A 16,852-nucleotide genomic window follows, 5' to 3' on the forward strand; every position below is an offset into this window, starting at 1 on the left:
GTAGAGCTCATTTTCTTAAGTAGCAAATGCTTTGATTAAAAGCAGTACTTCAGATGTCTGAATAACTGTTCCAAAGACACTAGTTTTGGAAACCGCTTGAATAACCATTCCGAAGATACTTGTTTTGTAAACAGTGTTTGCAGTTAACTTTTATAAAGGTCCCAAAGCAGACATTTGAAAAATGTTATTGAAAATATGAAATGGTTCTGGGTTTATAGATTGGGATTTTGGAAGATAATGTTTCATTTTAACGTAATATAAGATCACAGTATTTGAATTGGCTAGAACATCTTAGAGATCACCTTGTCCAAATTGAAATTCAAATCTTTAATAAGAGTTATTAGCTCAACTCCAAACCTGTCTGGACGAGGACACTAAATTGGGCCTATGTATCTATCTTCTTAAGCAGGACAGGCAAAACAACGGATTCCCTCTCAAGTTTTTGAGCGCAAAATGAATAGGTTCTCAAGGTTGTACGTACTTCTAAGAAATCGTTCAGTTTACCCCTCTGACCACTCCTACGGTGCCTGGCGGGCTGAGGGGGGATCAAGTATGTAGGTTTTGCTTCCAGCATGTTGAGAAGACACGACTTTCTCAGTTAACGATCCTGAAGCTTCAAATCACCTACCAAAAATAGTTTTCCTCATTTTATAGGTGATTCCTGTTACATACAAACCGCTCCCTTTGGTGGAGCCCGGTCGCGTCCGACAGCGGCAGCCGCAGCCCCCGGGAAGCCCCCATCCTCTCAAGGGCTTTGCGGGGTGGGATTCGGCCAGGAGTGGCTGGGGCACGTGGTGGCGAGGGGACAGGGGACGCGATCCCCGCCTCGGGAGTTCCTCTACCGAGAAACGACCCACCCAACTCCCAGTCAGGCCCCTTCCTGCTAAGTTAGAGACTCGAAGATCCGTAATGGATCTCAGTTCATTTAACAGGCCCCGCACCCCAGTTCCTCAGAGGCCCGCCTCTCTTCAGGGGTCTTGTACCCCCCTGGGGGCGGTCACTGACAACGCTCAGAAGGCGAGAAACGGCTCCCTAAGCCGCTCGCCGGGTCCCTCTCTCCCCACAATGCACCGGGGCCAGCAGGAAGGCCGCTCCGACCCCTAATTTTCCCGCGAATTCAGTTCAAAGAGGCGGCCGGGCTCGCGATCGGCAGCGCGCACGGGCCAACCAAGCCGCGCCTCCGAGAGAAGCGCCTCCGCGTGACTGACGGGAGAATCCGCGGGCCAACGGGCTGGGCGGCCGGGCGGCGCGCGCTCCCGCCGGCCAATCAGGACGCCGGGCGGGGGAAGTGGGCGGAGCGAGGCCAGGCTAGGGTGAGCGGCCTCCGGAGCGGAGCGGGGCTCTCAGGAGGAGACACTTTTTTTTTCCTCCCTCCTTCCCTCCTCTCCTCCTCCCTTCCCTTCCCCTCTCCTCCCCTCTCTCCTCCTTCCCCCCTCGGTCCGCCGGAGCCTGCTGGGGCGAGCGGTTGGTATTGCAGGCGCTTACTCTCCGGGGCCGCCCGGCGGGTAGCTGGCGGGGGGAGGAGGCAGGAACCGCGATGGCGCCTCAGAAGCACGGCGGTGGGGGAGGGGGCGGCTCGGGGCCCAGCGCGGGGTCCGGGGGAGGCGGCTTCGGGGGTTCCGCGGCGGTTGCGGCGGCGACGGCGTCGGGCGGCAAATCCGGCGGCGGGGGCTGTGGAGGCGGCGGCAGTTACTCGGCCTCCTCCTCCTCCTCCGCGGTGGCAGCGGCGGGGGCCGCGGTGTTACCGGTGAAGAAGCCGAAAATGGAGCACGTCCAGGCTGACCACGAGCTTTTCCTCCAGGCCTTTGAGAGTGAGTGTGTTTGAGGCTTTGAGAGCAGGAATACCCCCCTCTTGCAGCATTAGGGGGCCGGGACACTCGTGCTGGGCCCCTCTTCCTCGCCGGGACGCGACTTGATTTGGGAGTGAAGGAAGAAATTGAGGGGGCTGTTCCCACTTTAGAGATTACGGTCCAGGGGGCCCGAAGTCTAGGTAGGGCCTTTGGGGAGGTGGAACTGGGGTGCAGGTGAGGTTCTTGACTCCCTGAAGATTTACACGAGAGGTTGGGCAGTGGGGCCCCACGTTAAGAGCAGGCTTTTAGATGAGGAGGTTACAGTTGGACTGAGGATGCAGTCAGATCCCAAGACTAGTTTTTGCTTTCTTTGATGTCTTTTCTTACTCTAGAAGTACAGGGGTTTCGGTTGTAGGTTTTGAGGAGCAAAATTAAGCCTGTGAAGAGATGAGTGCAGTGAAATCGACCAAATTGTCATTTGCCTGAAATGCTTTCTCACTAACTTGGTGCTGCATGTTAACATGGCACCTTTTGATGCTTTAAACCTTTCAGATCTATCCACCCATTCCATGGGTACGTAAACTGAGTCAGGTAGTGCTTAAGTATCTTATCTTGAGATGACCTCGGAATTTTGCCCGTTGTACTTGTCTTAATTCCAGAACATTTTCTTATGTCAGCTTTGGCTTTTAAGGTCTTAAGGGGCAAAACTATGACTTGATTTGGAGAGGAAGGCAAGGTGTCTGGAAACAAACAATAGAATTTATTAAAAATATGACTAAATAATCTCAACTGTCCTTTAAAGAGTATTATATCGTGATTGTTTTCATTTTTGCTTTTGTGTACATTTTATAATTTGGATGATCACTAATGGCTAAATAACAGAAACTTGAATGAACTCGGCTTTACCGCCTCATGTCTTTATTTACAATTTTACGTGGCATATGTTAAAGGCATGGTATCAGCTGTGCTTGAAAAGACGTATTACATTGTTTAATACCCTTCTTTCATTCTCTGATTAGTGCTTCATGAAATTCTAATTGGAATTTCAGTTTTTATTGAAACGAATATTGAACCTGCTTGAGAGAGATTCACAGTCTTACTTTTGCTTAATCTACTTTGAAAAATCTGGAGTGCTTTAAATTGGAAAAATGGTGGAGAACTGAAGGGCAGTGATGACAATAAACATACATGTTTATACCCCTTCTAAATTATCTCCTCTCCTTTTCGTTTATTTGACACAAACTAAACTAACTGAAGATTAAGTGGAAATTTAAACATTCTTTCTAAATGTTATGAGAAGACAAATCTGCCAAGAAAGTTTAAGCTATTTTGAAGCTATTTTGCTTTCTGATGAGTCTACCTTGTAGGAGTAAACTGTCATTAAGTGCTAGATTTTATCACAAAACAACTTGATTCTTCTCTAATATTGATTTTAATTTCTGAGAAGTTAAAATGCTTTGATATTTTTATTGATATAGTCAGTTATCTGTAGTTCATTTTGATATTCCTTTAAAGAAATGTGATACTAAATCATTAAGGGAACTGGTATTGTTTGTATATAAAATATATTTTTTATCTATAAAGGCAAATGAATTTTAACTAAAGAGCATTAAAAAGCCTAGAAATCTGTTGATTAATTTAAAAATATGTGTTGAAGTAGTATTACATATTGGGATAATATTTACATTGAACAAAATAGATAAAAACTTCAATTAAAACTAAATATTCATTGGAAATTTTAGCTATAGTTTGTGTTTCATTTCTTTAAGTATTGACTGACTTTCATATCTGCATTAGGACATCTAGGAAACCGTTTTACTCTGTTTTGGCTTACTACAAATTTTTTAAAAGACCAGTTAAAAAGTGAAAATTTTATTTTGTTATTTAGCATCAATAAGTTCTTTTGCTGAATCCAGCTATCTCATTTCAGCTACTTTTTGGGGAGGAGATGGGTTATAGTTTAAATTAGCGAAATTAAATCAGTGTAATTACTCTTCAGTTCTGCATACAGACTAGTTTAAAAAGTAGCTACCTTAGAAATGCAAAACTTAAGCACAAGATTGTAGAGAACCTTAAATTTAAAATAAATGTAGATGAGTTTTGTGAATATATGCCATAGACTGAATGTCTTTTGATGTTACTGTGCATGCTAATTTTCTTGATGTCAGTATTCGGTACATGATTTTCATATAGGTGATTGGTTTATGTTGGTTATAATACTGGCTGGATTGGTTATTTTCTTGAGAACTTAAGTAATCCTTTTGTTTCCTGTTACCTAGAACCAACGCAGATCTATAGATTTCTTCGAACTCGAAATCTTATAGCTGTAAGTAGTCGATAAAATTAATGAATATTATTTTTTCTTAGAATATTACCTATTTAATTTTAATATTTTTAAAACTTTTTTTTATAGCCAATATTTTTGCACAGGACTCTTACTTACATGTCTCATCGAAACTCCAGAACAAACATCAAAAGGTACATCTTATGAATCTTAATTTTGAGTTGATCAAACAATGTTAAAGTTTTAAAGTACTATTTCTAATTAAAGATTAAGTATGAAAACTGAGGTGAAAAAGTGACTGGTTGAATTGGTTGCCAGGTGTTTTAATAGTATCATTTTTATAAGTCCCAGTTTATTACCAATTTTTTTTCCTAGTAGAAATGATGTAGTAGTGGAGTGAAGTAATTTTACTGAATAATATTTTTACTTTGTGCTATGAGTATTTTCAAGTTTGGTAGAAGCTGAGGATTTAAATATTAAAGGGCTCGGAGAACTGTCTTCAATACATAAATTTAGGTCAATTTTTAAATATTTCTTATATGTTCTAACAATAAAGAATTTGCTTCCATAATGATAGGTTCAGAAAGTGTTGTTTTATATCTTTGGTGGTGGTCTTTCTAGAAGAGGAAATATTTTTGAAGTCCGTAGATTGAATGTCCTTAAAAAACAAGAAGTCTTAATTACCTAGTCTTCAAGTGGAGTTTGGACTTGTCAGTCAGAGCTTATTTTTGTTTAAAACATGTAATATTTAACCATATGTAATTATGGAATGCTAGTTTCTTATCCTACATGCAAGATTATTGAGTATATCAAATGAACAATTTTAAGTTCAAAGGAGAGAACTCGTATTAAGCATTTGGTATTGTTAGTATTGACTCACTAAAACCATTAAGCCATCCAATAGACTTTGAAACCAAACTCCTTTGGAGGCTCTTACTGATTACTAAGTAAGCATCATGTTTCTATATAGCAAGACTTGGTTTAGCTTTGTAGATATACGTAGGTGTACTTTGAAGGATTGAAATGTTAAAACTATTTGTCTTCTAGTAATCTTTCTGAACAGAGAGAGTATGTGAGCGATTGTGTGCTTGTGTGCATTACATTTAATAGGTGAAGCTTGCCAAGAGCCTAAATAACTAGGAAGAAGGTGTTGGATTAGGCAACAGAATTAAATTAGTCAGTTCTTTGCCTATCTGTGCCATTATTTGATCTATGCCAGGGTTCAGCAGACTTTTTCTGTGAAGGACCAGATAGTAAATATTTTAGGCTTTGTGGTCCAGGAGGCAGAATTAAGATTATTAGTGAGATTGTAGGTAGATACTTACACAAAAAGAGAAAAAACAAATGTCCACAAATTTTTTATTGATGAAATTTAAAATATAATATAATAATTGAGTATAGTGTTTTGTAGAATATGCCTACTAGTGAGAAGTGTGAGACTTTTATTTTTGTGGGGTGGGAAGAGATGACATTTACCTTAATTGGGGTTTAGAGTTAGTGTTCTATATCAAGTCAGTCGCAAATATTTATCCATAAAAATCATTCTTAGCTTGTGGTCTGGGTACAGGCAGTAGGCGGGATTTGGCCTATGGTCTGTAGTGTGCTGATTTATTCTATAAAACTAGATTTTTATTAAGTAGTAGTTAACTTTTTTCTCTAGTATTTTTAATGTGGAAGATCATTTGAGTTGTCATTTAGAATGCTGCCTGATTTTATTTTATTTTTTTTTTGTTGTTTTTTTTTTTTAAAGATTTTATTTATTTATTCATGAGAGATAGAGAGAGAGAGGCAGAGGCAGAGGGAGAAGCAGGCTCCCTGCGGAACAAGGAGCCCGATGCGGGACTCGATCCCAGGACCCTGGGATCATGACCTGAGCTGAAGGCAGACACTTAACCGACTGAGCCACCCAGGCGTCCCTAGAATGCTGCCTGATTTTAATTTAAAAGTGATTAAGTTTTTTGGGGGTGCCTGGCTGGCTGTTGGTAGAGCATGAGACTCTTGATCTCGGGGTTATAAGTTTGAGGCCCATGTGGGTGTAGAGGTTACTTAACCATTTTTTTTTAAGTGATTAAAGTGATTAAGTTTTTTTTCAAAATAATGAGTTAATCCATAAATAGATAAAAAAATATGTTTAAAATCTTAAGTTCATTATTTTCTTGTCATGTTTGTTTATTGGATTGTTTGTCTCATTGTGGGATACGTTTCTGTTGTCTGCTAAGAGGTGGAGATACTTTTAAAAGCTTGGGAGAAGAAGTTACTTTTAATTTATTGCTCTTTAGGCAAAAAATTGTCTTTTGGGGGAGTTTTGCAGCAGTTTACCAGGCAAGAAACATATAAATCCCATAGTTTATTTCCATGCAAAAATGCATTAGGAATCACTGAATGCTTTTGTTATATGCCTAGCTTATAAAAGACATTAAAACTAATTTTTAACAAATTAATACAGCTTATATCCTCAAATGAGTGCTGTTCTTTTCAAAGTAGTTGGTGACTTTAGAAGGTGGTGAATTTAGCCTAGTGATTGTGGTCTTTGTTAAACATGTTTGTGGGACTCCTTTTATAAAATTGCTTTTAATACGATCCTTTCGCTCAATGTTTTTGGAACTCTTTTTTTTACTATTTATAACAGCATAATATCCATTGTTGGAATAAATATATCATTCCCTTTGAAATCATACACTCAGTTGTGATATTAATTCTGGTGTTTGTTAAACTCACCTTGTACTTTAGTTTCACTTCATAGAGATATTCAAATTCTATAGACTTAACACAACACTCATTCAGTAGAAATATTTGTGAGAAGGGCTTCTTTTATTGAATCCATTTTACTAGATTTCATGTAAGTTGCTTCTGGATCCTCCTAAGAAAGTTTCCTAGAATTTCTTGAATTTTAAAAATATTCTCCTTTTTGGTGATCTTTTGATAACTATTTCCCTTGTTAAATCTGAGCTACTGTAGCAGTACCTTTCTAAAGAACAGACATACTTGGTGCTGGGAGTGAGGCTGCTTTCATATAGTTGCTTATGTGGTTTGTTTTGTTTTTTTCCTAAGGAAGGCTGGATTGCCTTTATGATCTTACCTATTTCATATGGTTGTTAATATTCAACTTTCCTATGCACTTCTCCTATGCACACCTCCATAATGTTGGAAGAAATGAACCTTGTGACTTACAGTCTTAACTTTTCTTTCTACAGACAGGATTTCTTCTTAATCATTGCATAAAGATAAACTTACTATTCTTAAAAGCTTCCAGTAACTTTACAACCTTCCTTAGTAGTACATTTCAGTATTTATACTGGAAAGTTCTTTGTAACTAGCCTAAAATAATCCTACATTTTTCTTCTTTCTTCTCTCTTATCTGTGGAGATTGAAAATATATTGCCATCCTTCCTAAAGTACTTCCTTTTATGCTCTATTGGATGAAACATTAATATTGAAGTTTTCAGTAACTCTAAAGGTAAAGAGAGAAGTTTTTTTTTAAAAGATCTTTTGTTAATGGAGGCTGTTTTTTCACCTGAACTATAGTTTGCATCAGTTCTGCTCTTCCTTATTAGTATTTTACTGTAATACATTTACATTAACATTTCTCTACTGATAGTTTTTATAGTAGTTGAGTACAATAGCTGTTTTTGAGGAATGAGTGTATTAGTAATTTCTAGTGTATGAATTCAAGCTTTACAAAGTAATTTATGTGGAATACATTAAGTTTTTCATGTCTTAAGTTTTAAAAAAATACATGAGTATAAAAAGAAATATTCATTTCCAGTTAACATATGTGGGTCTAGATTTTTAGCTTCTGTCTATAGGACAAAAATAATAGACCACCTTAAGAACTAAGATAAGGCTTGTTTTAGAGTCCATTCATTCTTAAATTGCTTGGGAGTGTGTGGGGGTTATTCTTAAGTTTCTATTTTGTGGAAAAAGTACTTTTTTTCTCTTAAACTTCTAAAGTTAAAAGCTAATAATTTTATTATGATTTGATGGGTATGTCCCCTAAACTTCCAAAATTTTTCCATGGTGGTTGATAACCATCTCTTTAATATGACATATCATTTAACTTTAGCCATTGCTAATAATCTTTGAGGATGTTTTGTTAACTTCAGTTATTTTTTATAAAGTATTTATTTCTATGTAATAGTACAACCACATATTTGTCAGGTTACTTAATAGAAGTAGATGAATGTTTCAAAATACATGATTTGCATTTGTTTGGTTCAGTCCAACAGATGCTTGAATACCTTTCAAATGTAAGTTACCATGATGTAGCTTTCCTTGAAGAAAAATAATCTCTGCCCTTCAGGAGCTTATAGTCTAGGAGAAAAAATAAAATATTTATGTAAGTTCACATTTATGAGACTAAATGTCAAAATAAATATAAGCCAAGTGTCATAGGTAAGGGGAAATCACTCTGGTTTGGGAATAATTACAAAAGGTTTCATGGAAAAGGTAGCATTTGAGATGGGACTTGAAGGGTTGTCTGTTGTATATAACATACACTGTTTCAATATAGTATTCATTGTTATGGCTAACCATACACAATTTATCTTATTAAAAATAATCAAAATCAGATTTCCAGCTTGCCTATTATAGTGAAAATAAAGTGTAATTTTTTTTTTTTTTTTTTCCCAGTTGAGAAGTGATTATTTTGTTTATCTGTTTCTTTCAGGAAAACATTTAAAGTTGATGATATGTTATCAAAAGTAGAGAAAATGAAAGGAGAGCAAGAATCTCATAGGTAAGATAACCTATCAGTTTACATTAAGTGACATACTTGAGGAAAGAAGAAAAAATTATAGTGATCATTTCTCTAGTGATCACCCCAATATTGTAAGGAGTTAGAAGAAACCTTAGAGGTCAGTTGGTCCAAACTCGTATGTAAATCAGGAATGGCTAATTCTATAGCATTCGTGGCAGAGAACTTTTAAGCCTCATCTTGAATATCTCCAGTCTGGGGACTCGCTGTTTTCTAAGGCAGTTGTGTTCACTATTGTTAATTTACCAGTTTCTTGGGTTTTGACTCAAAGTTTCTGTAACTTCTGCAGTTGATATTACTCCTACTACCTCACATAAGGAGGGATGGAGATTCATATTTATGGTATACTTAACTCTATACTGGATGGTATGCTAGGTGCTTCAGAACATCACATTTCTCCTAAATTATCGTCTTCAAATCTGAAAGAGGCTCTCTTTCCATCTTGTCCTTCCCCATATTTACACCTTTCAATCAAAGTATTCCTAACTTTATATTTGAAATATGTTTATCACATAAGAGTTTCAGAAACTTAACCCTTTGGACAGAATCTATTTATTGTATGTTTTCAAATGTAATACCTAGAACTAATCCCTAAAAATTCTGACTAGCCTAATATTTGCCTAAGCTAGACAGTGTGCTTCCATTTTTTTCTTTGATATGTAAACTAAAGAAAGTTGAGTATCATTCTAAAGAGACACAGGAACTTGGGTGGTAGTTGTTTATTCATTGACTACTTTCAGGGGGAATACAAAACTAAAAATGTTAGATTTTTTAAAAATGAAGCTGGTAAAATTGCCACAATAGATTGTTTCTTGAAATTTTAAATCATACCTTATCGATTTAGATAAGATGTACACTGACTTAATGATACTTCATTTATTATTATTATTATTTTTTAAATAGTGGCTTTTTTTTTTTAAATTTTATTTATTTTTTTGACAGAGACAGACACAGCGAGAGAAGGAACACAAGCAGGGGGAGTGGGAGAGGGAGAAGCAGGCTCCTGCTGAGCAGGGAGCCCGATGTGGGGCTTGATCCCAGGACCCCGGGATCATGACCTGAGCTGAAGGCAGACGCTTAACGACTGAGCCACCCAGGCGCCCGATACTTCATTTATGATTTCTCATTTTAGTAACTGGTATAGGATGTCATTTTTGCAGTTGCTTATATTTTAAGTTTGGCTTTTGAATTAGGTTATTTTGTTACTTGAATTGTAAAATCACATTTTTAATTATATGTCTTACACTTTTGTAGGACTGAACTATAATTTATATTTCCAAATCTAGGCAATTTTGACTTGTGAATAAACTGTGATAGTCCATTCTAGAAGCTGAGATCCCAAATCTTTACCTAATCTATTACTGCCCAAGGAGTACCTCATAAAATAGGACTGAGAATATTCTCAGTACATATAAACTCTGTTGCTTGAATTTCTATTCCAGATCCTTGTCTGGTCACTTACCCTAGACAGAGCTCTTGGGATCCTCAGGCCTTTTTTACTTAAAAGTATAAGCTGTAGTCAGAACCTCGTCTTTGAGCTTTCCTGGTTCTTTCCTGAACATTTTAATAGTTTGCCCTCCAGGTCTTTCAGGGTTTGTATGGGAAAGAAGAATGAACCAAGAAGAAAACTTGACCCTTTTCTTTATCTTTCCCATCAAGGTTCTGTCTTTATCACTGCTAAACCTACTACTATCTCATTGTGACATTGGCTTTGACAAATACTACAGAGCTTCCCTTAGAATGTGTGTTGTGAGGGAGATAGGTAATACTAGTCAGTTGTTTCTGAATAATCACTCACCCAATAATTTTGTTCCTTTTGACCTGGTGGGTTCAACAGCTAGGCCAGTACTGTAACAGAGGTGTTTTTAACTCACTCACAGAAGCATCAGAGGGTTGCAAGAATTCCTTCCTGTAATTTTGAAAAACAACTTTTTCAATCTTTAGGATCCAGGTGGGACTAGTGAATTGGCCATTTCAATCCCCCAAGACTGATCGATCTCCCTCTCCCTCTCTCTTGCTCTCTCCCTTATTTTTATTTATTTATTTTTTAAATAACAGACCTAGGTAGCACCTGAGTGGCTCAGTTGGTTGGGCGGCTGCCTTCGGCTTAGGTCATGATCCCAGAGTCCTGGGATTGAGTCCCGCTCGGACGGCGGGGGTGGGGGGGGGGTGTCCCTGCTCAGTGGGGAGCCTGCTTTTCCCTCTGCTGCTCCCCCTGCTTGTGCGCTTGCTTTCTCTCTCTGTCAAATAAATGAATAAATCTTAAAAAATAAATAAATAACAGACCTAACTATGTTGGACCTTAATACCCAACAAGGCACTTTAGGCCCCAGAGGTGTTGAGTTACTGTGCTAAGTGATTCAGCATCCCCTCCCCTCCCCCCCCGCCCCCAAGATCTTTATGAATGTTTCAGTGTCACTCCCAGAGACACTAAACTAAATTGGGATATTGCTTTGTTTTAAGTTTACCCTCAAGGCTCAGTATTATTAAATTACTTCAATGTATTTCTCATCTCAAATTAGGCATGATCCTGTTGTTCCATTAAACATATCACATAGCATTATAAGAAATTCCCTAGACACCAATATGTCATGCCAGCACTATAAAACTTTGTAAAATCTGTGGTCAAATTCTCTTATAAGAGAACAAAATTAATCTTTGTTTTTCCCTGACATTAATTAGTAGAAGTTAAATCATATACAAAAACGTATCTGTCTTCCCTTTATATTTTTTATTCTGTACCATCTCAGACAGATCTTAATCAGTTTAGTTGGATCCTGGATTTGTTCAACAGTGGTAGTCTGGGAGTCTTCCATTGGAACTCATGTTCTTTCAGCACTTCCAAAGTTATAATATTTCTACTCCCAAATCCCCATGTATTTCATTCTCTAGAGTTTGGGGGAATATCAAGATACACAAATATTGTAGTATTACAACCTCAAAGTTAGAACAATCAACTGCCTGACTTATATATGTCATTTGTAGTAAGTTATAAACCAAAGCAAATTCCCAGCATTATCTGTGCAAAATGAAGTTGGTGTTTGAGGATCTTTTATTATTTTATATTCTAGATCTACAGTTGTGTTTACTAGTCACAGATATTGGCAGAATATATTAGGGGAAGTGGTTGATAGGAAAAAAAAGGACATTTCATGGTTTTTACTTCTTGAAGATGTCAGTCAACTCATGGCAATAGGCCATATTTGACATTTGTAACCCTATTTCAGTAATAAACCCTACCATCCTTGAAGATTGTTTCTTTTCTTGGGATGCCTGGGTGGCTCAGTCAGTTAAGTGTCTGCCTTTGGCTCAGGTCATGATCCCAGGGTGCTGGGATTGAGTCCTCCATCGGGCTCTTTGCTCAGCAGGGAGCCTGCTTCTCCCTCTGCCTGCCGCACCCCCTGCTTATTCTTCCTCGCTCTCCCTTTCTCTCTGACAAATAAATAAAATCTTTTTAAAAAAATTGTTTCTTTTCTTGAAGAATGGCTTCTGAAAACTCCATACTAATTAGCAGATTTCAGAAATTCATAGTGGTTATACCTTTAGTCTTGTAATTTTTTCTGCTGTTTCTCCTTGCTTTTTTGGTGTAGTGGAGTATATTTAAAATATGTTTATTTTCTTTTTAGAATGTCTGACATAATTCCTTATAGTCTGTCTTCTTCAGTTCTTATTTCTGGCACTCCAGTTTATTGTGGGTTTTGAATTTATTTTGGGTTTTGACCAAGTACTATGGCTTACTGGAATAAATCTCTAGTCTTTAGTTTTCTATCCTACAGGATCCCAGGAGTCTTTTGTGCTGTTAGTACTACCCGTTTTGGAATTCTGTAGTCCTAACTCCTTTGACTTCTTAAGTGCATGTCCACTGGCTGAAAGGTACCATGAAGGGACTTCCAAATTGGAGTTGCTTGCAAAAGTATTTGGGTCAAATGAAAAGCAGAATGTCTCCTCTCTCTTCCCCTTAATCATCATCCATTCCTGGTCCTCTGTTAGCAGCTAGAGAAATCCCCTCCAAAGATACCGGAACTAGAACTTTCACTAGGAACATTTCAAGCCAGTGTTTTAGTAGATAACATAAATTGCATTTCATCACTTATTTGTTACCACCTAAGCTTTTGAATTCGTAATCTTTCTTTTCTAAGCATCTTTTGTATAAAGAAGTCTAGATCTTTTTTTTTTTTTTTTTGAGATTCCAGTTTTATTAGTGTACCAGGTCCAAAACTCTATACTAGTCCTAGGGGATATAATGGTAAGCAAAACAGGTGAAGACCTTGCCTTTATGGAGGAAAAAGATATAATTGTATAATATGTACAATTGTAAAATAATTGCTAAGAAAGAAAAATACAGGGAAACTGAATGTTTGAAGCAGGTGTTCCAGCTCTTGTTTGAGATGTTGGATTTGGGAATAGTGATTGATGGTCAGGGAGGGCTTCCTTAAAAAAATGAGCTGAGATATGAAAGATGGATATAAGAGTAAAATGGGGACTGAGAGGGTGAACAGATAGGTGATTCTAAATAAAGGGAATATTACAGATATGTCATCTGAGGCCAGAGTAGTTGACTAGAAAGAGTAAGGAGAGTGTCTAAGGCTAGAGCAGATGACCATGGCCAGATAATGCAGAGCCTTGGAGGCTATTGAAGGATGTTGGTCTTTATCCCAAGAAAGCCATAAAATAAATAGATATATTGAATTAATGGCATTTCCCTACCCTTCTCTTTTGTAGATTTAGCTGCATTTTTAAAACTTAAGTCTGCTTCTTAGCTCAATTGTATGTCTTTTCCACCATTAAGATCTGATGTGTTTCCCCCTTTTCTCTCTCTTTTTTTTTTTTTAAAGATTTTATTTATTTATTTGACAGAGAGACACAGCGAGAGAGGGAACACAAGCAGGGGGAGTAGGAGAGGGAGAAGCAGGCTTCCCGCTGAGCAGGGACGGGTGGCTCGATCCCAGGATTCTGGGATCATGACCTGAGCTGAAGGCAGATGCTTAACGACTGAGCCACCCAGGCACCCCTTGGCTACAAGTTTTGAAGTTATTTTTAAATCAGAATCTTTTCATGTTTGAGTTTTAGTTGTTCCTCTTTCAGAACCTGGGCCATAGATTCTTTTTACATACTTAACCTGAAAGTGCCTTATCAGTTGCTCAGTGTATATCTGATTCTTAAAATCTAAGTGTTTAAGAACAAATTTTTAAGATGTTTCTCCTTGTATAATCTTTGAGTTAACAATAATTCCTTTATGTTTTGTTTACTGTACTTCTAGAAGGGGATTTATTTATTTGTAAAGGACTCCCTCCCCTCATTCAGCTTTATCTTCTCATTACAAAGTGTTCCCATCCTTGTGTCTGAACCTCAGAAGAGACCCTGGATTCCCAGAATAATGGGCTTGATGTAGTCACCAGTTTCTCAGTTTTATACATGTATAAGAGAAGTTGGTTAACTAACTTCTAACAGTGTAGATGCCAAATAGCTTATCATCCTGTTATGAGGTAGTAACTCTAGAAATGAAGCCTTACATCTGCCACTATTAGATTAATGTGTACAAATTAGAGGCACTAATTTTGGTCTCTTTCCAGCATAAAATCTTGGTCCTTCAGTGAGATCTGGCTATTCTTAAAATTTGAGTTTTCTACATGAATGGCATCTCAGAATGTTAGTTCCTTATGAATTTAAGTTTATTTAATTTCATTCTGCAGACAGCTTTAGAATTGTTAGATGTTTATGCTTGAAATCTTACCTCAGAATTTCAAATTCCTCACCTGGTTTCCTGTTGTCCCTTTGCTTGCTTCCTCAGAAGATATGGATAGGGAACATATCACAAAGATGAACCAAATCCTTATCCTGGTATCTAATCCTGATTAAGTTAGATCACATGCAGCCTAAAACCAAATAGGCCTGACCATTCCTACATGTTTCTTTGTCTTGCATTCTGATTTAGTTTAACAATTAAGATGTGGATACAGCCACAAGAGAGGGAAGAGGTATGGTAAATCAGGAAGGGAAAGAAAATTGCCCTTTTTTCTTTTATGAAGCATCTATGGAAGAGAGAAACTAGGCCTCATTGTTATATTTTATTCTAGGTGTATATTAGAGTGTTTACTTTCAGGAGGGGGAGTTAGAGGGGAGATTGTACATAGCAAATCACATTCACAAAGTTATTTTTTAAGTTGGTTAATTGAAATTTGGAGTTCCTTTTCCTAAAGAAACAATGTTAGAATGATAGCTGAATGTGCTTCCTATCTTATTTAACTTAAAACGTACCATTTAAAACTGTACCTCAAACCACCTGTGGTGAAAGACCTACTTGTGTTTAATTTTCAGTCTTGCATAGATCGATGTTTTTGTAAATATACTTACTGATCACAAACTTGAAGGATGTTAAATTTCTATAAAAGTGTTCATGTCTTACTCTCAGTTTCTTACCTTGTGGAATGCTAACAGGTTTTCCTAGTGACCTCAGTTTGCGGACCATATGTTGAGTAGCACTAATTTAAAATATTTCCTGGGGTAGATCAATGCAAGATGTTTCTGGTATTTCAGAGTTGGAACTTAGAACCACATTTTCTATAAAAACAATGTAAATAATACTGTAAGCACTACAATGTAATGGGTCATGATCCCTGGCCTTAAAAATCTCTTACTCTAGAGGCGCCTGGCTGGCTCAATAGGTAGAGCATGGGACTCTTGATCTCTGGGTCGTGAGTTTGAGCCCCATGTTGGACATAGAGTTTAATTTAAAAACAAAAAATCTTACTCTAGGAGGACATTGCTATTCTTCTGAAAAGTATGTTGGGTGCCTTTCTGTAAGACACTGCTAGGTGCCAGGGACACTGATGTAATAAAAAGATTGTCTCAAAAGGTAGTATGTGTGTGAAAAAAGTGACAAAAAAGTGGTAAATACAAGTACTTGAGATTAAGCTGTGATCATTAAGCTCTGGGATGGTTGGGAATGGGGCCATTATAGAAGAGGGAGCGAGTACTTTGATGGATACTTTATGTAAGCCTCACAATCTTAGGTCATTTCCTCGTTTTATAGATATCAGGTCACAGCTAATAACTGGAGCTAGAATTTAAACTTGGATTTTTCTGTTTGTTTTACCATTCTGACCTGTTTATTTCTACATAGGGCTTTAGTGGAGATAAAAAGAAAAGGGTGCCATATTACAGACAGCAATTAGACAAAAGATTTGGCATTTAGGGATTCATTGGAAAATTTGGAGAGAGGAATGATATATTCAGAATGGGGTTTTGAGAAAATTAACCTGGCCTTGGTGTGTAGGTTTAACTCAAGCAATTAAGAATAGGATAGATTTGGTTGTGGCTAATGGATTGTCTTCTAACGTGTGGAAATTATAGAATATCCCCCTTTGTCTTCAGTTATGTTTTGGAGTTTTGCTAATTCTGCTTTGTAAGGTGACATTTATGGAACTATTTTTATAGGAGAACGCTAGTTATCTTTTAGTAAAATGGCATATAGATCTTGTAGATGGCAGATAATACTTTTGAAAATCCGCTTTGGGTATAACTAACATTCAGTAAAATACACCCACCTTAAGTATATAGTTAGTTTTGACAAATGTATACAAGTTAAGAATACATATCCACAATCAAGATATAGAATGTTTCCATCATCTTGAAAAATTCCTTTGGGCCTCTACAGTATCTCCCCTTAATGTACTTTTTTTGAGGTGTGAATTACATGCAGTTAGATTCAGTCTCTTTGGTGTATAGTTCTAAATTTGGACAGCTGTACATAGGTAACAACCACCACTATCAAGATAAAGATTCCTAAAAATTTCCTCATGCCCCTTTTATGGTCAGCCCTCTTCCCACTCCTTATGTGTTTTAAAAATATTATCTGATTCATGTCAGAAAGTAATACACATGAATTACCTGTTTTCAAGAATCCCATTGTGTACCATTTTTATTTTGTTGATACTTAAGTTATAGTTGTTATTCTTCATTTTCTCTCATATTTATGCTTTCAAAACCCTGCTTGGACCCTTCCATTTCTACTCTTCCGTAGTC

The 16,852-nt window shown here is 37.3% G+C and overlaps 2 protein-coding genes across 3 annotated transcripts in view; one reads left to right on the top strand and one right to left on the bottom strand.

The window, feature by feature from the left end:
* Nucleotides 1–1,537: 1,537 nt before the first annotated feature.
* The window catches only part of SUZ12 (SUZ12 polycomb repressive complex 2 subunit), a 43,984-nt gene continuing 28,669 nt past the window's right edge, over nucleotides 1,538–16,852 (top strand). Inside the window, exons 1-4 of one of the 2 annotated variants that reach the window (XM_021704591.2) lie at nucleotides 1,538–1,811; nucleotides 4,070–4,116; nucleotides 4,204–4,268; nucleotides 8,741–8,809. In XM_021704591.2, coding sequence (XP_021560266.1) covers nucleotides 1,538–1,811; nucleotides 4,070–4,116; nucleotides 4,204–4,268; nucleotides 8,741–8,809 — 455 coding nt within the window. The remainder of the gene's footprint in view (nucleotides 1,812–4,069; nucleotides 4,117–4,203; nucleotides 4,269–8,740; nucleotides 8,810–16,852) is intronic. The other variant, XM_044921933.1, reaches the window with a different exon arrangement.
* CRLF3 (cytokine receptor like factor 3) overlaps nucleotides 8,313–16,852 on the bottom strand; it is an 87,289-nt gene continuing 78,749 nt past the window's right edge. The window contains exon 9 of the transcript XR_002481150.2: nucleotides 8,313–8,385. The gene's annotated coding sequence lies outside the window, so the exon portion shown is untranslated. The remainder of the gene's footprint in view (nucleotides 8,386–16,852) is intronic.

Source organism: Neomonachus schauinslandi, chromosome 15 (assembly GCF_002201575.2).
Source record: "Neomonachus schauinslandi chromosome 15, ASM220157v2, whole genome shotgun sequence".
NCBI classification, from domain to species: Eukaryota; Metazoa; Chordata; class Mammalia; order Carnivora; family Phocidae; genus Neomonachus; species Neomonachus schauinslandi.